A 22,734-nucleotide genomic window follows, 5' to 3' on the forward strand; every position below is an offset into this window, starting at 1 on the left:
GCAGCTGTGAGACACGCAGCTGCGGGGACTGGAACATATTATTCGAGCATGCCGAAGACACTCGGTTAGCACCCAAGCATGCTCAGATAACACCTTATCCGAGGACGTTCTCTCAACACTAATGACCACCCATCTGGTCCTCGGGCGTTATGCACATGCATGCAGAAAGACATGGAGCACGTCATGACGCTGTGTTCTCCCGCGTACTTGCGCAGAGCCCTCTTGGGCACTATGACCTCCGAAAAAGCTTTGACTCAGCAGGAGAACCCTGGGTATTTCAGTGGCAGGGGATCAGAAGATGCTATGATGAATTGATGGATGGCAGTGAGTAGCGGAGGGGAGAGAAGAGATAAGCAGAAAGGTTAGTATAGAGATTTTCTCGTACATATGACGTGACGCTTACTATGCTGAGGAATCGGCCGAGGCCCCAAAGCATAATAAGGACATTAAATTGGTTGAGAATAATTACTCCATGAATCGAATTTCTGGGGGGAAAAAACAGATGAACTCTGAATTTTGCCTGATCTGCTCATCTGTAGTAGGCACTCATATGGTCTTTGAAGTATGCAGGCATTTAAATGGGCTGTGTAGGTGTTATTAAAAAGGTTGTCCACTACATTTAATTAATTTTAAAAATAAGCAAATGATGGTCCTAAAATAAATTAAAAAAAAACAACGCAAGCTCACCTACCAGACCGCTGACGCGCCTTACTCCTGCTGGTTTTCCCCATGGTTTCCTCTTCCAATAGCGCTCACTGATTGGCTGCAGTGGTCACGTTCTGTCTGAGCTGGAAAAAAACCCCTGTTTCTTTGAGTTCAGAGGGACGTTCACTACTGCAGTGATGTAGAATTGTAATTCTAATGGTGACACATGAGGCCTCCTGTTTCTACACATAGCTTAGAAGGATTCAGCTAGTCAGTTTTTAATGGCATGATGTCCTATACCTAATGGAAAAGAGAAGAATTTGCTGGGTAGAAAGGCAAAATGAGCAATTGTAAGTACATAGTGCTATATAATATGATGTCTGCAATATACTAAGATAAAAACTTTGACGGGAGGGCTTTAATTGTAGAAGACATCCCGCTTCAAGGTTTTCCGATTTAACAGAGAATGATGGTTTCACAGTCAGAATCCTTCCTGTCTCTCGGATTAAAACAATTGTGTAATGATTAATTTCCCCAGTGGGGGCGCTGAAGGAAAATGCAACAGGTTCTGTGTGTTCAGCCTGATATCTTCAAGCCAAAATGGATTATCTAAAAAGGATCAACCCACTCCTCACTGGTGCCAACGATGTCACGTACCTGTGCAGGCAAACCTCTCACATCAAAACTAAAGTTATATTTTAGACTCCATGCGATCTTTGAAGAATCAAGATGTTTCCACCAAATTAAAACACTGATCTGGAATGTAAGTACGGTATAATTTTTATGAAGGAATATAGGGGAATGTATGTGTGATATACTATATACGCTCCTACCCATCTTTAAGAAAAAAAAACAAACAAAAACAAGCATCATTCTTAATTGATTGAAATTTACTTAAAAATGCAATCAGAAAATATCCACATCAATAGCAGATTCTGCAAATAAATACTTTCACCCCTCACCAAATAAGAGAAGAGCAAAAATACCTTAATTAAAAAAAAAAAATAATAATATTTTACAAAAATACTGATTGAAAATACCAGCAATTTATAGCATTGTCCCCAAGCAAGCCAAAGGTTGTCAACGAATCAAAGCACCATTACTACGGAGTTATTCTACGGGAGCAGCGCAAGGCGCAGAGGAGATCTGGCAACCATTGCACCCCCGCCATTCCTCCGGGGAGCCAGCTATTGCAGGAGCATGACGGCGAGCCTCGCACCGAGAAGCCGGCCCTGTGCTTCACGGGTCAATCACTCCACTGTGCTTCAGGGCAGGTAAGAAGGGCTTTGAAACCGTAAACTCAGTATCCAGTTCGAAGACCGAACAAAGGATTTTATCCTCGCTCCCACAACTGCTCGACAGCCTTACACCCCTTAAAGCTTATTTAATCCATTATCTCTATATACACAACCAATACCGATATAAATAGAGAAATCACAATTTACAGTGACCGTTCCTTCAATTCATAGTGTTCTGCATCTGCGACAGGGAATCTGTACCATTATTATACATTACAGGAGTCTTTAAAAGTCTTCTGCGGAAAGGGGATCCGGTTTCTTAATAATACAGGGGATCGGACATAAGAGGAGCTGTGCTACAGCCTTGCACTTGTTTGGTCCCCCACCCCCCAAAAAAACAAACCTGAGGCTGCTTCCAATGAAAAAGGAAAAACGTTCTCCTGTGAAGAGTTCATTGGGTCTTCATTGGAAGGAGTAATGAAGGGTAATCCCTGACAGCCGGGCTGGGTCCAGGTACCGGCATCTTCCAGCCCCTGACTTGCACTTTGGAATTTATCATTAAGGTCTTGTGTGTAAACACTTCCAGTCATACACATATAAGTGAGTTGGGAGATCAGCGCCTTTTTTCTGCTTTAGTTAGACATCACCTTTTCTGCTCCCAAATTTCACTCATATTTAGGTCCAATTCTTTAAGACCCTTCAGAGCTTGGACGTTTCCAGTGTAAAAGGCGATATCTGCAGCCACCATTCTGAAAAGATAAAGCATTACACCAAAACAGCAGAAACAGATTATATGAATTTCTTCCTGCAGATAATAATTGCACAATTCTTATAATCCGTGAGCAGAATACGGACACTGGTTATGGCAGCCTGTATTCTCAAACCACCAGCAAACCACGGCAGCCTGTCCTCTGCACGGAGCAAAGAAATCCTGCCAAAAGCTCATGCAAGTTGGGGTATTTTACAGTCATAAAACTGCAATTGATCATTTTTTTTCGCATACTACACTTTGAAAAATTGGCAAATTTTTGCGTATTGCAAAGTTGTGTGAACATTTTGAGACTTGGTGATTTTTATGCTAGTCCCAACCAGCTCTGACAAAATGTGCGCAGCGAGTCTGAAAAGGGAACCGGACCGCAGATACATGGTGCCGGGGATTGGGCAGCATGTATCAGGCACTGGCTGCAGGAATTCAGCCATAGAAGTTTAACTATGAAACGCTGCAGTGAGTCGTAGGGGACCAAGCCACACGGAAACTTATTCAACAGCCAGGCCCTTCTCCGCACCCACTGCCTTGATGTGACAGGTCTGTGTGTATAGGGTGAGACCTGTCAATCCAGGGGAACGGGTGGGAAGAAGTCGCCGGCGACCTAGCTGTCCAACTTGTCTCCAGCGCCATCATTAAACTATGTTTTTCTCAGAAATGCAGCAGTGTTTCAGAGTTATACCTATATGGCTGAAATTGTGTGTCTGTGGATCAGGGAGCATATATCAGCCATAAGGTTCCCGTTAATGAATTGGGACCTATGAATGTAGCATTTATACATATATTACAGAGAGGATACTCACCCATGCTGTGGACCTCCGTCATTTGTGACATTTAGGTGACACAGCTGATTTTTTACGTGCCGCCTGCAGCTGGTATTTATTCGAAGGAACAGACTCTGCATAAAAAAAAAAAGAAAATAATATCAGAACTCTGTTGAAACAGAAGAAACGGACGACATAGCAAACGAAGGGACACGAAAGGCAATTTTTGATCTATCACTCTAATTTTTGTCATTAGAAACTGTAAACAGATAAGAATTGGAACAACCATTGTTGTACAAGGCTCTGTTCATAAGTCGCATTGTAACAAATTCCCTTCTACAGACAGGTGGCAGCAGAGTCTGTAGCAGCTGTCGGATCGCCGATAGCTGCTACTGCGTAGATGCTGCCAACGCCATTTACATTTTTTTTTTTAAAGGATAACGTCAAATGAGTTACATACACATTACATATGCGATCATGCTGCAGCGCCGCAGACTCATTTGGAGTTGACAAATTTTGCATTTAGGAATCAAAAGAACAATGAAAAATCCAATACTTAGCCTAAGAAAAAAAGCTATAGACTTGGAGAATATTATGGAGAGTATTACTAAAGGTGAGCATTTCCTAAACCAGATATGTGAGGAGCGGTATCGGGTCCATTTCCAGGACACAAAGTTAGAGTCCTGGTCTTTGTAACGAAAGCCATGATGCTATGACAGATTGAAATGAACACTAAGCTCCACAGACTTTTATAGGGGACCGGTATTCATACAAGAATTATGTACACCTATTACTGCCACCACAATATTGGAACGCTAGTCCGAAACCTCAACAGAAACCCAAAACATTAGTACCATCAAAGCTTAATAGACATCAACATCATTATATATTACTCTAAGCCCTACAAAATGCATCTTTTTCCATGGTCACATCAAGTTTATTGAGATATTTGGATAGCAAGACAGGTATTGAAACTTGTCTAATGGAAAATCTATAGGTTTCTCTTTCAAAATTATTTTTATTAGGGTATTTTTACAATATAGGGGATAATGGGTTAGGAAGGTAATGAAGGGAAAGGAAGGAATCCAACAAAGGAAAAGAGGAAATGGGTTAGGGAGAAAGAGGAGAGAAGGAAAATGAAGGGAAATGAAGATCATATTAACATAGTTGCACCACAACAATATATCACGTGCAAAAACAACAAAGTATAAATTAAAAAAATATTCTGGCAAAGTAATAAGACATCAAATAAAGAGGCTTTTCTTGCTTGGAGAAAAAATTACGTTCCGACAGGACCATTTGGAATTATATTTAGGTAGAGAGATATTCCTTAAAGCTAAGGACATTTCAAAGGAGTTATGAGAGATCATAATATCAATTATATCAGAAAAAGAGGGAATATCCATCAATTTCCACTTTGATGCAATACAAGTTGTTATGACAGAAAAAAATATGTAAAGAAACTTGTCTAATATCTATAGGTTTCTCTTCACGATACTGAAAATCTTTATCTCTATTATCTTTCAGAGGTCGATACCATCTTCAAAGATGGGTTTATAGTTGGTAAGTGCTTGTGAAAACAAGAAACGTTCAAACTTCGTATTAATTAAAATCCCCATCCTCTTATTCTATATTTACGTTACATATATTATATCCTTACATATATATTCTGCAGCTTATTGCAGAGCGGTCCGGCCACTCTGAGGATAGCCTGCACCAAGTAAGCTGGAGTCTGGGAAGCGGTGCTTATAAGAAATCAAAAGTCTTTACAGCAGAGTTCTGCTTTGATTAATCGGGGCCTTCGTTTCTGTTCACTGCCAAGAAATTCTGTTGCGCTTTATGATAAAGCAAGTCTCATTTTAGGAATTAATTTTAAGCAATGTGATACTTTTTATTTTACTAATGGATGTTGGACACTTTGGGGGGGGGGAAACAAAAACAAAAAAAACCTACTTGCGTTTGTTCCTCAGGTAGAAGATCATAAATAGCTTCATGCATTTTTGCCATCTGCTTGCAGATATTTCTAAAACACATTGATGGAACAGGAGCTTTGACCTCATACTGCAAGAGAGAAACACGGAAAATTATTTTAGATGTAGCATTATGTTCACCACTAGCAATCATCAGACGTGTGATCCTAGGGACCTGCTGCACTGCGGAGGAGCCGGGTGACAGCAATCATGCGAGTGACAGTAATAATTCTATGAACATAAGTGGCATACATCACATACTGATGGATTTATGACTACGCATATACGTCTTTTGGAAACTGCCAGGAAAACTAGAGGGATCATTTCCACAGGGCCCAAGCTTCTGCATTTAAAGGGGTTGTCCCAAAATTCAATATTAACAAATGGCATAAACTAACTGGTTCCACTTTTGTTTTATGTATCTGTGTATTACTGCTGCCCCCTTGTTATGGTCCTCTGGTGTTATGTTAATCCCCTCTCTAATTGTTCTTCTAATGTGTCCAGTTCTGGGGGTCACAGATCAGGTGCTCGGTACCCCGGTACACAAGTCCTACTGATCGGGTGGTGTTGCGATTCCTAATTTTGTGCGGACCGGCTAATATTGTTCAGAGCATTAAAAGCTGCTCCTTCTCACCAGAACTGGACACTTTATTGAGACATTGTGAAAGAAGATATAAAAGAACACCTCGGGGCGACAGAACAAGTATGCAGTAATAGTATCGAGATACAGGAGGAGTTTTTTTTTAAAGTTATTCCATTAATAAAATAGAGAAATGTAGTATATAATTATGGAAAAACCCCTATAACCATTCGGATACTGAAGTTTAGAATGTGGAGTCAGAGATTTCCAATAATGGAACATTTTGGAGTAATTAAAGGGGCATACTATATTGTAGATTTATGGAAAGATTACGGTTTATGCCAGGGGTGTCAAACTGCATTCCTCGAGGGCCGCAAACAGGTCATGTTTTCAGGATTTCCTTGTATTGCACAGGTGATAATTTAATCACCTGCACAGAATGCATTACACAAGGTGCTGGAATCAAAGGAAATCTTGAAAACACGCATGGTCTGAGGCCCTCGAGGAATGCAGTTTGACACCCCTGGTTTATGCAATAAATGTATAGATGTGGGTCTCATCAGTGGGACATACACCTATCCTGAGAACGAGACCAAGGCAGTGGACAGATAGTTGGCATTCCCATTCATTTGTATGTGAAATCTGACCATCTCCCCACAGAATGCAGTGTGTGATGGAAATCCTGTTTTCGAGCCAGAAGATGGAATCACTGGTGGACTCACAACTTCCATACATTTATTGATACGTTATAAATGTACAAGATGGGAAAACTTCTTAAACAACTGTTTTCAGTTCCTATGTATTTCCCATAGTTAATATTCACAAGCAACACACTCTACAACTGCAGACGAATATAGGTTCATGGGACAGCCTAGCAACCAGTAAAGGTGGCCAGTCAGCTTCTGTTGGCAACTTCAGCCGACCCGGCGCGGTCACCATTACAAGTACAGATAATATTGATACCACCAGCACTGCCCATTCCACACTCCTACATGGAGGATGTTAAAGGGCTCCTAGAGCTGTGGTAAGAAGACATCTCTCAGAGGGGGATTTTTTTTTTCATTTTTTTTTTTTATAATTTCCGGTACCTTGGATAGAAGTTTCTCAAATAAAGAATCCATTATGGACACCAGTTTGGCAGAAATCTCTGCTATGTGGTCATTGTAGTCCTGTTAAATAAGAAAAAGTTAAAAAAACAAATCTATATATGTTGCAGGTTAGTAAGATCCTACGCCAAGTTTTCAGTTCAAGTTGTACAAAAATCACAATACATAGTGCTTTTTTTCCTTTGGGTGTGTGTCTTGTTCCCTTTTCTTTTGTGAACTGGCTCTTCAAGATGTGGTGCTTTGTTCAGTTCTCTGAGCACTCAGATGTGTCCGCACTTGTCTCCCTCTCCCCTCTCACAGCACGCAGTCTCAGAAAAAGACCAAGACAAACTGCAGCTGCACCCCCCTCCTTCGTGTCTACTATTTACCATATTGCTCTAAAGAAAGGGTGGTCAATTAATTTTCCCAAGGGGCCACAAGAGACACCATGACTGTTGTGGAGTGCTGAAATTAAGTTTCCTCAATATTAATTATAATAATTTTATATTAATTGCATCACAATATGAGCCGTCACATAGCCCAAGATACAGTACGAGACCTGACATAGCCCCCTATATACAGTGTGAGCCCTCACATAGCCCCATATACATAGTATGAGCTCTCACACAACCCCCTATACACAGTATGAGCCCTCATATAGCCCCCTATATACAGGCACACATTCCATACACATCCGTATCCACTATCTCGGGTGCACTGACTCTGCACAGCAGATGCGATGTAGTGATGCCATTGAATCCGCTCAGTTGCACACGCTGATTGGTGGCAAAAAGTCGCCGTCGGCTCCATCCTCCACCAAGGTATTCAACAATATCTGCATCTTGAGGATGTAGATAGTGATATCAGCAATAGGGAAGTGGAGGGCATGATGCGGCCTGTGGGCTACTGTTTCCAGCCCTTCGGCTGTCTTGGTCCATGGGCCAGACTAGAACAGTCAGAAGCCCAGATGTAACCCGCGGGCCGCACTGTACCCAGACTTTACCCAGATTTGCTCTAGAGAGTTTTTTTTGATAAATGAGAAATTTCTAAAAAAAACCTTCTGGCAAATAGGGAAGAGGGACACAATTTTTGGGCACTTTACCAAGCAATAATTACCTTAGTGATGTGGTCAAATTGGCGAAGCATGCTGTAGTGCTTTGGTTGCATTCGAGCCTCAAAATGTGCCCTTATAACCGGAATGTAATGTACAATGAGCTGCAGGCACCGGGAGGACAATGCTGGAAAACAACCATTATCACCATTAAAACATCATTGCAGTTATCAATATCTATGCACAGTCTATACAAAAAAATAAGGTGAAATACATGATCTATATATATATATATATATATATATATATATATATATATATATATATATATATATATATATATAATTGTCTAAGGGGTACTTCCGTCGGTCTGTCTGTCTGTAACGGAAATCCCGCGTCGCTGATTGGCACCATCCAGTCAGTGCCCGGCGCCCGCTCCATACTCCCCTCCAGTCAGAGCTCACACAGGGTTAATGGCAGTGTTAACGGACCGTGTTATGCCGCGGGTAACGCACTCCGTAAACGCTGCTATTAACCCTGTGTGACCAACTTTTTACTATTGATGCTGCCTATGCAAAAAAACAAAAAACCTGCTATTCTCACCTTCCGTCGTCCACGGATGCGCGCTCGGCTGCCGCCAGCTTCCGTTCCCAGAGATGCATTGCGAAATTACCCAGAAGTCTTAGCGGTCTGGCTATGCAGCATCAATAGTAAAAAGATATGTTAAAAATAATAAAAAATTGTGCTATTCTCACCTTGCGTCGTCCGCCGATGCGCGCGATGCTGCCGCCAGCTTCCATTCCCAGTGATGCAGTCATCTGGGTAATTTCACAATGCATCACTGGGAACGGAAGTTGGCGGCAGCAGGCGCGCATCGTGACAGCTTCGCTGGACGCCGGCGGGTGAGTATATAACTATTTTTTATTTCAATTATTTTATTTTTTTTTTTAACAGGGATATGGTGCCCACACTGCGATATACTGCGCGGGCAGTGCGATATACTGCGCGGGCAGTGCGATATACTGCGCGGGCAGTGCGATATACTGCGCGGGCAGTGCGATATACTGCGCGGGCAGTGCGATATACTGCGCGGGCAGTGCGATATACTGCGCGGGCAGTGCGATATACTGCGCGGGCAGTGCGATATACTGCGCGGGCAGTGCGATATACTGCGCGGGCAGTGTTATATACTACGTGGGCAGTGTTATATACTGCGTGGCCACAGTTATATATATACTGCGTGGCCTGTGTTATATACTGCGTGGCTACAGTTCTATATATACTGCGTGGCCTGTGTTATATACATACTGCGTGGCCTGTGTTATATACATACTGCGTGGCCTGTGTTATATACTGCGTGGCCTGTGTTATATACTGCGTGGCCTGTGTTATATACTGCGTGGCCTGTGTTATATACTGCGTGGCCTGTGTTATATACTGCGTGGCCTGTGTTATATACTGCGTGGCCTGTGTTATATACTGCGTGGCCTGTGTTATATACTGCGTGGCCTGTGTTATATACTGCGTGGCCTGTGTTATATACTGCGTGGCCTGTGTTATATACTGCGTGGCCTGTGTTATATACTGCGTGGCCTGTGTTATATACTGCGTGGCCTGTGTTATATACTGCGTGGCCTGTGCTATATACTGCGTGGCCTGTGCTATATACTGCGTGGCCTGTGCTATATACTGCGTGGCCTGTGTTATATACTGCGTGGCCTGTGTTATATACTGCGTGGCCTGTGTTATATACTGCGTGGCCTGTGTTATATACTGCGTGGCCTGTGTTATATACTGCGTGGCCTGTGTTATATACTGCGTGGGCTGTGCTATATACTGCGTGTCTGCCATATACTACATGGCTCCTATATACTACGTGGCCTGTGCTATATACTATGTGGCTGCTATATACATACATACATATTCTAGAATACCCGATGCGTTAGAATCGGGCCACCATCTAGTCATTATATACCAATAGATTCTTAAAACTCCAAAGGCTGAAAAGACTTGGCCACAGTAAAGACATCCTTTAATGAAAATCTGTCACTTGCCATAAATCTGTCATTTTTAACATTTTGTAAATGCCGCTGTTCTCCTAAATGTGGACTTGTTTTTTTAGTTCCTACTCCTCTCCATTCCTGAGATACAGCCCCCTCTTCCTTGTATGTACAGCTAGTTTTCTAAGCCAAGAAGGTGTGGTCCTCATGAAATCACCCAGAGAAGAGTTGAGGACCACACCCCTTTGGATAACATGACTAGAGTTACATACACGGATGAGGGGGCTGTATCTCAGGAATGGAGATGAGCGGGGCCAAAAGAAAACCACCTACAGATTAAGGAAATCAGTGGCATTTAGAGAAGTTAAAGGTATAGGGTGCATAATCAAGACCGACAAAGATCTGCAACGTGACATGAACAGATTGCAACTTGGTTCATTTCTCCTCTACGTAAATAAAAGCTACAATTTTAAGAGTTTTTCCATGATTTTACACAACTTATGTTTTAAAATAAAGACGCTGCTATTACTTTCCTGTAAAGCCCCCGCTGCTCTGACAGTCCTCATGTGTTATACCTTATTCATATGACCACTGCTGCCAATCACTGGTCTTAGAAGTACCACCTATGGCATATGACCACTGACGCAAGTGATTGACGGTAGTGGTCATGTGAATGATGGTTGAGGCGTCAAAATTGCAACAATGACACGGACAACAAGAATTAAAGTGCTTCTTTATTTTAGAACATTTTTTAGTCTTGTAAAACACCACCAAATCGGTAAAATCCATGAAAATTTACTGGTTCTGGGTAACATGCCAAATTATTCTAATCAAGACACTACAGAAAGTGTCAGTTATAAATGTATACTTTCGCCCTAAAGATAATGCAGCAGGTTAATCAGCAGTCCTATGTAAAACAGCAGTACATACATAAGCAAGTTTGTTGTATTTATATAAGGGACGCAAATGAAAATTACCAAGATTTTTTGTGGTTATTGTCTTCAATCCAACAACTTGAAGAGCCCCGGCTCCCAGAACCAGCTGACAACTACGAGAGTTGAAGTACTAGGCAAAAAGATAAAGACTATCAGCTCAACTGTCATCATAGTAGATCTCCGCAGAGACTTTATTCTCATCACAAATTATCAATTACATTTGAGGCCTTGAGGACTATATGGATAAAATGACACACACATAAAAAACCTAAAAAAAAGTTGACGCAGGAAGGAACTAAGCTGGGACTGGTGGGGACCGGAGGTGGCAAAAAAGTCAAAAATAGAGATCTAGCCCATGTAAAAACACATCCATCTTTATTACAAAATGTGTTAAAAAAAATGACAACAAAAAGATGTCAACCTTGCATAAAATGAAAAAAGAGAAAAAAAAAAAGAAAAAGAAAGTCCTTTTTAGTCCATGATCATTGACATGTTTTGAGAGAGAGAGAGAGAGAGAGAGAGATTATATATATATATATATATATATATATATATATATATATATATATATATATATATATATATATATATATATATACACACACACACACACACACACACACACACATACAGTATATATTGTGTATACACACCCACATGACTGGGAGGCTGAAGCTTTACAGGCTTATTAGAAGGAAAGTGATAAGTCTATAGATGGGTGACCTACGGCCCTTAATTGGACCTTCATATATACAAATATACAGAGTTCACATCACTCAATGGCTCGCTCTCAAATCCTTAATATGCAACAAGTAAATTTCAGAAAGTAAAACAGGTTGATTTAAAATTACAATAATAAAAGTGTATATCTTTGAAGTTTTACTAAAAGTAAAACACAGATGCTAAAAACACAGATGGAATGAAATGATCACCTTCAATAGCTCAGACAGACGGGTGAGCATGTCTGTGGTGATAGAAGGGATGTCGTCCACACAGCTGCAATACTCCAGAATTATTCGGATTAAAATCAGAACAGTGCTGAAAAAAATACAGAAATATATGAATATTTGGAGAGAATATCACAAAAAGCCAAATCTCATACATGTGAATGGAAGAAGCCGCATACCCAACTACAGCGTACTTCTGTCCGTCAACGGTAAGGAAGTCAAAGGGTTTCCGTTCTTCTACAACTGAAAATGAAATGAAGAATAAAAATTGGTTCCTTTTTACTACACTATAAAATTAATTAACTCCATGGGAAAAAGGAGGTTTGGGGTCTATTTGGACTCTGCTGAGTGGGCTTCCATACTGACACACCCTGATAGCTCTCCATGCTCGGTATAGCCGAGTGCAGCCAGACTCTGTGACAAATAGACGTAGAACTAAGCACCTGAACAACCAATGAAACCATTACATGAAAAGAAGAAGGGTAGAACATAACTGGGGAGAGAATCTGGACTGAACTGCATTATTTCTGGGCGGTAAAGAAATTGGAGATATTTTATTTATGAGTATGAAAACAATTTGTGCTTTTTACTATAATTTGACTCCTGTGCGCTGCGGTTACCGTCACTATACAGCACAGGAACTTTCAGAAAGGAGTGGCAATGTCAGCAGCGCACAGCAGTACAGTAGGAGGACAAGTGCCTGCGGCCGGGGGAGACCGGTAATTAGGAGGTCATCGGCAGCAGGACCATCCAGTTTGGAGACTAAAGAATAAAGCAAAAGGTGAGAAAAGACACTGAAATACATGCAATGAAAGATCACAGTAAGTTCATTTTTGCTTAGCCAGTCTTTGTGCAGACTAATTGTGGGATAAGCCCACCGGGACTGTCCCCAAGTGCTACTTTATTAGTATACGAGCTGATTTCTTTACTCCAACAATGCATTTTATGCACCATAATGGACTATTAATCCTCCAGACTAGCATAGGCTAATGAGTGAGGACTAGGTGTCTCTTCCAATGGCCTAGTCCTGCCTCAGACCTCCTTATCAGGCCTTCCTGGGCTTGGTTGACAGACTGCATAACTGTCCTACTGTTTGGAGCCTGTCACTCATGCCCATTGGAGGTGCGCCTAGAAGAACCAAGGCAGGACTAGTCTATTGGGAAAAAGATTCCCCCTACAGATTAGTCTTGCCTTATTAAACATGTGAGACTCCATAGGATAAAAGTTAATTCTTCCAGCCTTGCAAAGTTAGTAGTGCACATAAAACACCTTTTAGAATAAAGAGATCGGCATTCATACCTTTTAAGCAGCGGTTGGAGATAGTCAGAAAACCTGCCAAGTTCCCTTTAAACAGAGCTCTGACAGAAATTATAATAATGCATTTAAATACTTACCCCATCGCCCTAGTTTCCGTTTTCCAGCGCTGCTGCAGTCTACTTCTGGCCCACACGACTGGTCCTCAGCTTACCCGGCTCCCACTGCGTAGGGAAGTGCTGATTTTCCAATGTAAGTTTATAAGAACCAAAACGAAGCTCCATAGACTTACATGAGAAAGTGACTTCTGCTCCACACAGACTCCAGTGTGAGCCGACTGGTCTGATTTCAGATCACGTGGGACTGAAGAGCAGCGGAGCTGCGCTGGAAACTGGAGAAGACGCGATCGGTAAATATTTTTTAGTACAACTACACTATATAACATACATAGGTAAGAAGGATGAGAGATTTTTGTTTTGCTGAGACATCTTCTTTAGTCTGCGAAGAACTTTGGACCCATTCACATTAAAGAAACGTTGCACAACAGCAGTACATCCAGCCTCTACAGCGAGTCATTTACCATGATATTGTTCTGCATGACTGACATAAATATGGGAAACAAAACGTTAATTACTAGTCTGGCTGAAGTCATCTATGCCCCGCCGCAGGAGCTTACACAAATATTACCAGGGGCTCGGAGCTTGCTGTATGCAGATTGTATGGCACAAGCTACATTATTAAATACCAACTCACATCCAGACTTCCTCTCAGGTAACATTATTTTGCCATCTGTTATGGAATCAACCAAGTCCTGAAATTCGGCAGGGACATCCGCCTGTTTCCAGCGTTCATTATCCAGCAGAAGGCTAAGGAGAAGAGAATACACTTTAGGAAATATTGTATATTATCTGGTTGATCATGGTTGATCATGGCTGGCGTATGCCTAATACTCTCTATTAGCAAAGCAAGAAAAGTGTCATTTTTTTTGGATACATCAGGTTGAGCTGAAACAACAAACCAGGTTGAGAATGACAGTAAAAGGCTCAGTTCATAGAATGCTCCACAACGTACCGAATATCTTGGAGGTATACATGCGGAGTATTTCCCCAGGTAACCCTCCAAATTATGCCACTGAATAGCCATCCACTGACATATGTCGGCCATTAGCCTTAAAAAAAAAGTATGCTTACACATACCACCACTTAACCCCTTCATGATCCGAGCTTTTTTCGTTTTTGCGTTTTCGTTTTTTGCTCCCCTCCTTCCCAGAGCCATAACTTTTTCATTTTTCCGTCAATATGGCCATATGAGGGCTTATGTTTTTTGCGGTGCAAGTTCTACTTTTGAACGACATCATTGGTTCTTGCATGTCGTGTACCAGAAAACGGGAAAAAAATTCCAAGTGCGGTGAAATTGCAAAAAAAAGTGCAATCCCACACTTGTTTTTTTCTTTGGCTTTTCTGCTAGATTCACTAAATGCTAAAACTGACCTGCCATTATGATTCTCCAGGTCATTATGAGTTCATAGACACCAAACATGTCTCGGTTCTTTTTTATCAAAGTGGTAAAAAAAAATTCCAAACTTTGCTTAAAAAACCCCGTAGCGTCTCCATTTTTCGTGATCCCAGGTTGGGTGAGGGCTTATTTTTTGCATGCGGAGCTGACGTTTTTAATGATACCATTTTGGTGCAGATATGTTCTTTTGATCGCCCGTTATTGCATTTTAATGCGATGTCGCAGCGACAAAAAAAAAATGTAATTCTGGCACTTCGATTTTTTTTGTCGCTTTGATTTTTTTTTTTTTTTTTTTAAATTTTGAATGGGGTGAAACCGCCGGAGCCCACATCAAAGTAAGGGTTCTGACCTCGGATGTACTATCCCATCCGAGGTCAGAAAGGGGTTAAGAGGCCGAAAGGACACATTTTTAGCCTCCATTAGGAAAATGGGGCCCTATTGCTACCAGGGCTGTGGAATCAGAGTCGGAGCCCTGACTGCTACGAACATGGGGTCTTAGGGTGATGTGAGCATAGCCTAACTGGAAATGACCACCGGGCCCGCGATGCGTTCAGGAGCCCCCTGGATGAAAAACTCACCGCCGGATGTCTGAGGATTCTGGGTCTCCTCCTTAAGGAAGTGATGGGCAGAGCTGCTACTCTGCACGCAGGTCAGGGCTGCAATAGGGACGGTGCAGGAACCCTCAATCCACCATCCCTTTGAGAGGGAGGAGGAGAGGGACCGTCCAGCTCCCTGCAGCACCGCTGTTCCATCAGTGGTGGTGCAGTGGGAGCAGCACAGACGCCATGGGAGGGGAGAGCCTCTGTGTATCCTAAGGGTTTGCTCCCCTAGGATTTCACAGGACAGGTTGTCCAGCTGTGGCCTGACTCAGAAGGGGGTACATGGAGGTGACACTATTCCGTGTTCCCGTCTGTCTGGAAGATCGGCGCCCTGAAGGGAACCGTCGCTCCTAAAATAGCTCAGGCCTGGCATCCCACATCGCAGGGGAGGCGACACTGGCCGTGCTCACCTGCTATTTGGGGGAGATCTGCCCCTTGAAAGGGTCCATCGCGCCAGTCTTCCTCTTGCCCAAAAAGGTTTATAAAAAATTATAAAAATAAAAAAGCTATGGTCTCAATAGCAGAACCCAGTGTGCCTCCTACGGACACCAAGCATGAACTGGTTCTGTCTGGAGCCAGTGGGTGGTGTATAATGCAGAGGAGGACCCTTTTTGTATCCACTTAGTGTCAGCCTCCTGGTGGCAGCAGCATACACCCACGGTCCTGTGTCCCCCAATGTGGCGAAAGAGAAAACTAGATTAGGATTATTCTATTTTCCAATAACATAAAGAAGTTGTCCACCATTTGGGATTTCTTTTTCTTACTTAAATGAATGTATTTTTTGCACTTTTGGGCTTCATTAAGTATGTTACACCTGTTTGCCTTCTAAAGCCTCTGCATTGCACCGTCTATTGCTGGCAGGAGAACGAGTTAACTGAAAATCCAGCAGTCAGCCCATTACCATGGTCTGATAGGGAGTTTCTAACACTTATCTGTCTTCTTCTGAGCTCCTCTCAGATGATTAATAACCACAGACCACATGAATGGAAACAAAGAGTTTGTAAAAGGCAAACAATGTAAAATTTTCAATGAAAACAAATTGTAAAAATGTTTTTTAGCCAAAAAAACACGTGCATAAGAAAAAAAAAAAAAAAGGGCGAAGTCGGACTATTCTGATATTGACGATCTGTACGAAGCGTGAGTCATCAATATCTTCGTCGTGGACAACTCCTTTAGTTAGTTCACCCAGGATGGTTGTTATGTCGATTTCTTGGGAAGAGTTGCACATGACGCAGCTGGATTGGTAAAATCTGAGAACATATTTCACGAGGATAATGATCAGTATGTGGGTTACTAAATCTGCAGTAAATTAATTTAGGTCACAGATTTATTGCCAACTTTTTTCTATAGGGGAGTAAAAATCAGCAACAAATCCAAAATGAAATATTTTCTGGCAGATTTCCACACGACGTGGGTATTTTACAGTCATGCCAGTAACACCAGACATGCCAAACTATACCTGAGTTTGGTTTTCCTTTCATCATGGAAGCGATTTACAAACTTGTTGGCCTGGCTCTGTAGCGCCCCTCGGAGGGACATGCTTCTCCTACCGCAGATTTTCTCTGTGTCCTGGACAAACTCTTCAACTGATCGGGACAAGGACACAAACTCTGAGGAGTTCAGCTTCTCAAGAAACCCGTCCTAGAAAAAAAAGAAGCAGAAACACTATACAACGGACTGATCAGACCTAGCCGGGTTCGCTGACACAAAGCAGCAAACCTTCTGATGCAGTTCACACGGTAATAGTCAGATAATACAATTCCCATTGCCTGCAGCAATCACAAAGGGAGACATAGGTGGGATTAATAACGGAGTCCAATGGGAAATATATAAATTATTAAGTCGTTAGCTCCCCCTGTAATAGCTGCAGACAGCACCTCTATGGCCCTGCTCAAAAAAGTAGGATTTGGAAAGCTGTATAAGAAGAAAATACATAACATTTTGGACCGATTTGGATAATAAAAGGAAATTGTGCCCCTAGGAAACAGCAATTTCTCAAAGTACAGTGTTTCCTTCCTACACACGACCTGCATGGAAAGCTGCGGGAAGCTCACCCCGCCGTGTGCTAAGAATGACAAGTCCCAATGAGTCAGACGCTCATTACACCCATGGTTGTTCCTGAATAGTGCCCACAAGTCACACAGGCGCTCAACGTGACTTACTTGGGTCAAATGCGTTACTCATTAGCCTATTTTCTTTCATCTGAATTTTTGTCTTGAAGACTAAATCACCAGCGAGGGGAACATTACAGTTTTTAATTTGCAGGTTTCGCATTCCTCCAATAAACAATGTGATGTGTGCTACTTTATCTTAAATGGGTTATCTCAGAAGAAACATTTATGTCATATTCACCGGCACGGACGTAACAAATGTCTGAGAAATGAGGGTCATACATCTAAGAACCGCACTTGGGTCCAAATACGAGGTCCCCGGGAGGAGAGATGGCAGCTCATGCGTCAGCTCTCTCCTTCATGGCTATGGGAGTTCGGTCATTCATCAGCCAATGCAAACGCTCTCCTGACACATCACTTTTAAATGGATATTTCACTAATTAATGCAAGTCATATACTGTACAGGTGCTTCTCACTACATTAGAATATCATCAAAAAGTTAATTATTTCAGTTCTTCAATACAAAAAGTGAAATTCCTATATTATATACAATGGGTACGGAAAGTATTCAGACCCCTTTAAATTTTTCACTGTTTCATTGCAGCCATTTGGTAAATGGTATGAATAACTATCCCGTCGAGTTGACCGGGGACTTAATTCCCAGTGACGGGTTTAGTACGTCATATGCAGCTGACATCCGGCACTATGAGCCAGGAACGGTCTGTGACACACAGACACATGATCGCAGTGTTTTTTCGGCGGCATAGGGAAGCATCGCGCAGGGAGGGGGCTCCCTGCGTGCTTCCCTGAGACCCTCAGGATCGCGCTGCTCCGAGGGTCTCCTACCTCCTCCTCCCTGCAGGCCCCGGATCCAATATGGCCACAGGGCTGCTTCCAGGTCCTGCAGGGAGGTGGCTTGCAAGCGCCTGCTCACAGCAAGCATCCCTGCAGTGCCTTGCAGATCGCTGATCTGACACAGTGCTCTGCAAAGTGTCAGATCAGCGATCTGACCCTATAACATGATGCCCCCCCACTGGGGCAATGTTATAAAGTAAAAAAATATATATTCACATATGTAATTAAAAAAAAAAAATACTGAAATAAAGAAGAATAAAAAATATTGTTCCCATAAATACATTTCTTTATAAAAAAACAAACAAACAATAAAAGTACACATATTTAGTATCGCCGCGTCCGTAACGACCCGACCTATAAAACTGTCCCACTGGTTATCCCCTTCAGTGATCACCATAAAAAAAAAAAAACGAGGCAAAAAAACAACGCTTTATTATCATACCACCGAACAAAAAGTGGAATAACACGCGATCAAAAATACGTATATAAATAACCATGGTACCGCTGAAAACGTCATCTTGTCCCGCAAAAAACGAGCCACCATACAGCATCATCAACGAAAAAATAAAAAAGTTATAGTTCTCAGAATAAAGCGATGCAAAAATAATTATTTTTTTCTATAAAATAGTTTTTATCGTATAAAAGCGCCAAAACATAAAAAAATGATATAAATGAGGTATCGCTGTAATCGTACTATCCCAAAGAATAAAACTGCTTTATCAATTTTACCAAACGTGGAACGGTATAAACGCCCCCCAAAAAGAAATTCACGAATAGCTGGTTTTTGGTCATTCTGCCTCACAAAAATAGGAATAAAAAGCGATCAAAAAATGTCACGTGCCCGAAAATGGTACCAATAAAAACGACAAATCGTCCCGCAAAAAACAAGACCTCACATGACTCTGTGGACCAAAATATGGAAAATTATAGCTCTCAAAATGTGGAGATGCAAAACCTATTTTTTGCAATAAAAAGCGTCTTTCAGTGTGTGACGGCTGCCAATCATAAAAATCCGATATAAAAAACGCTATAAAAGTAAATCAAACCCCCCTTCATCACCCCCTTAGTTAGGGAAAAATAATTTTTTAAAAATGTATTTATTTCCATTTTCCCATTAGGGCTAGGGTTAGGGTTGGGGCTAGGGTTGGGGCTAAAGTTAGGGTTAGGGTTGGGGCTAAAGTTAGGGTTTGGATTACATTTACGGTTGGGATTAGGGTTAGGGGTGTGTCAGGGTTATGATTAGGGTTAGGGGTGTGTTGAAGTTAGGGGTGTGGTTTGGGTTGGGATTATGGTTAGGGGTGTGTTGGGGTTAGGGGTGTGTTGGGGTTGGGGGTGTTGTTCGGGTTAGGGGTGTGGTTAGGGTTATGGGTAGAGTTGGGATTAGGGTTAGGGGAGTGTTTGGGTTAGGGTTGGAGTTAGGATTGGGGGGTTTCCACTGTTTAGGCACATCAGGGGCTCTTCAAACGCGACATGGCGTTCGATCTCAATTCCAGCCAATTCTGCGTTGAAAAAAGTAAAACAGTGCTCCTTACCTTCCGAGCTCTACCATGCGCCCAAACAGTGGTTTACCCCCACATATGGGGTATCAGCGTACTCAGGACAAATTGGACAACAACTTTTGGGGTCCAATTTCTCTTCTTACCCTTGGGAAAAATAAAAATTTGGGGGGCTAAAAAACCATTTTTGTGGGAAAAAATAATTTTTTATTTTCACGGCTCTGCATTATAAACTGTAGTGAAACACTTGGAGGTTCCAAGTTCTCACAACACATCTAGATAAGTTCCTTGGGGGGTGTAGTTTACAGTATGGGGTCACTTTATTTCTGTTATTGTTTATGATTATGGCTTACAGCCAATGAAAACCCAAAAGTCATTATCTCAGTAAATTAGAATAACACCAGCTTGAAAAATGATTTTAAAATCAGAAATGTTGGCCTACTGAAATGTATGTTCAGTAAATGCACTCAGTACTTGGTTGGGGCTCCTTTTCCATCAATTACTGCATCAATGCAGCGTGGCATGGAGACGATCAGCCTGCTGTGGCACTGCTGAGGTGTTATGGAATCCCAGGTTGCTTTGATAGCAGCTTTCAGCTCGTCTGCATTGATGGTTCTGGTGTCTCTCATCTTCCTCTTGACAATACTCCATAGATTCTCTATGGGGTTAAGGTCAGGCGAGTTTGCTGGCCAATCAAGCACAGTGATACTGTTGTTTTTACACCAGGTATTGGCACTTTTGGCAGTGTGGACAGGTGCCAAGTCCTGCTGGAGAATGAAATTTCCATCTCCAAATAGCTTGTCGGCAGAGGGAAGCATGAAGTGCTCTAAAATTTTCTGGTAGACGGCTGTGCTGACTTTGGTCTTGATAAAACACAGTGGACCTACACCAGCAGATGACATTGCTCCCCAAACCATCACTGATTGTGGAAACTTCACACTAGACCTCAAGCAGCTTGGATTGTTGCCTCTCCACTCTTCCTCCAGACTCTGGGACCTCAATTTCCAAATGAAATGCAAAATTTACTTTCATCTGAAAACAACACCTTGGTCCACTAAGCAACAAGTCCAGTTCTTTTTCTCCATTGCCCAGGTAAGATGCTTCTGGCGTTGTGTATTGGTCATGAGTGGCTCGACACAAGGAATGCGACACTAGCAGCCCATGTCCTGGATACGTCTGTGCGTGGTGGCTCTTGAAGCAATGACTCCAGCAGTAGTCCACTCATTGTGAATCTCCCCAAATTTTTGAATGGCCTTTTCTTAACAATCCTTTCACGGCTGTGTTTATCCCGGTTGCTTTTGCACCTTTTTCTACCACACTTTTTCCTTCCACACAACTTTCCATTAATACGCTTGGATACAGCACTCTGTGAACAGCCAGCTTCTGTAGCAATGACCTTTTGTGGCTCACCCTCCTTGTGGAGTGTGTCAGTGACTGACTTCTGGACATCTGTCAAGTCAGCAGTCTTCCCCATGATTGTGGAGCCTACAGAAGCAGACTAAGGCTGGTTTCACATTTGCGGCTGTGTCCGCAGCGTTTCTGACGCATACATCCGCATGCGTCTTGATTTCCTATCTTTAACATTGTAGATGCAGGTGCATGCGTTAGCCCGCGTTTGCTTACGCATGCGTATTTTCGTGGTGTGCGGCTGGCACACCATGTTAGAATTTTTTTGGCATCACATTTCCGCCGCCATACGTATGCGTGCGCTTGTGGAAGGAGTGCGTAAAAACAACGCATTACAGTCTATTGGAACGCAAGGACATGCGTTCGCTTGCGTTTGCACAAGGGTCTATATACAGGAATCCCATGTGTTAATGAAATTCTCCTTGAAAAAAATTTTCATAACAAACGCATGTGCATAAACAACGCGTGCAAACGTTGCTGTTTTTTATCCGTCATGCGTAAGTTGATGCGGATAAAAAAGCAACGTTATCATGCGTTTACATGCATTTTGCCATGCGGTTGTGTACGAAACGCTGCAGACTCAACCGCAAATGTGAACCTAGCCTAAGGGGCCTTTTTAAACGCTTAGGAAGAATTTGCAGGTGTTTTTTGTTAATGATTCTAATTTACTGAGATAATGACTTTTGGGTTTTCATTGGCTGTAGGCCATAATCATCAACATTAACAGAAATAAACACTTGAAATAGATCACTCTGTCTGTAATGACTCTATATGAGTCTCACTTTTTGTATTGAAGAACCGAAATAAATTAACTTTTTGATGATATTCTAATTTTAGTGAGAAGCACTCGTATAAGACTTGAATTGATTAGTGAAATATCCATTAAAAAGTGATGCGTCTCTGGAGAGCGTTTGCATTGGCTGATGAATGACAGGACTCCTAGAGTGAGCAACCGACAGACATCTCCCGACAGCTTCCGGGCAGGGGGAAGAAAAACCTAGACAGACATGTGGTATGGTCACACCCTGTCCCTGAACGGTCAGACACAGCCATTACACAGTACACAGCAGGGACACATTTATAAAATTATCTCAGCACAGGAACATTTTATTTAAACGCATCTAATTGTGGAAATTATTATTATTACAAGATCTATTGATTAATATCAATTTTCGTTCAAGAGAAAACCCCTTTAAGTGTCCCTCCCCCGCCCCATATATGAAAGATTGCCCTCAAGACACACTACAAGCGATCTTATGTGCATGGCACAATTTTCACAAATGCATTTTGTGGCCCATCGGCAACTTAGTCCATTATTTTCTTGCTGGAAAATAATGTAAGAAATGTATCACGTACCTTGCTTCTCACCAGTAAGAACTTGACGCAGCGGTCGTGACAAATGTCAGAGGCGTTGTACAGAAGCTCCTGGATATTGTTTGCTATTTTACCAAGTTCCAGGTCTGTTAATTTTAGGTCCTCAGTCATCCTTTAAAAAAGGGCAGAATATATGTACAAG

General features: G+C 42.1%; 1 protein-coding gene across 2 annotated transcripts in view; it reads right to left on the reverse strand.

Annotated features, from left to right (window-relative positions):
* Positions 1-1,514: 1,514 nt before the first annotated feature.
* Positions 1,515-22,734, reverse strand: part of VPS54 (VPS54 subunit of GARP complex) — a 92,007-nt gene continuing 70,787 nt past the window's right edge. For both annotated transcript variants that reach the window (XM_069768701.1, XM_069768702.1), the window contains exons 13-23: positions 22,575-22,704; positions 16,809-16,990; positions 13,989-14,101; positions 12,161-12,224; positions 11,967-12,072; positions 11,077-11,164; positions 8,165-8,286; positions 7,052-7,132; positions 5,367-5,474; positions 3,453-3,547; positions 1,515-2,632 (exon numbers count right to left, since the gene is read on the reverse strand). In XM_069768701.1, coding sequence (XP_069624802.1) covers positions 2,527-2,632; positions 3,453-3,547; positions 5,367-5,474; positions 7,052-7,132; positions 8,165-8,286; positions 11,077-11,164; positions 11,967-12,072; positions 12,161-12,224; positions 13,989-14,101; positions 16,809-16,990; positions 22,575-22,704 — 1,195 coding nt within the window. In that variant the 3' untranslated portion in view covers positions 1,515-2,526. The remainder of the gene's footprint in view (positions 2,633-3,452; positions 3,548-5,366; positions 5,475-7,051; positions 7,133-8,164; positions 8,287-11,076; positions 11,165-11,966; positions 12,073-12,160; positions 12,225-13,988; positions 14,102-16,808; positions 16,991-22,574; positions 22,705-22,734) is intronic.

Source organism: Ranitomeya imitator, chromosome 5 (genome assembly GCF_032444005.1).
Source record: "Ranitomeya imitator isolate aRanImi1 chromosome 5, aRanImi1.pri, whole genome shotgun sequence".
NCBI lineage: Eukaryota > Metazoa > Chordata > Amphibia > Anura > Dendrobatidae > Ranitomeya > Ranitomeya imitator.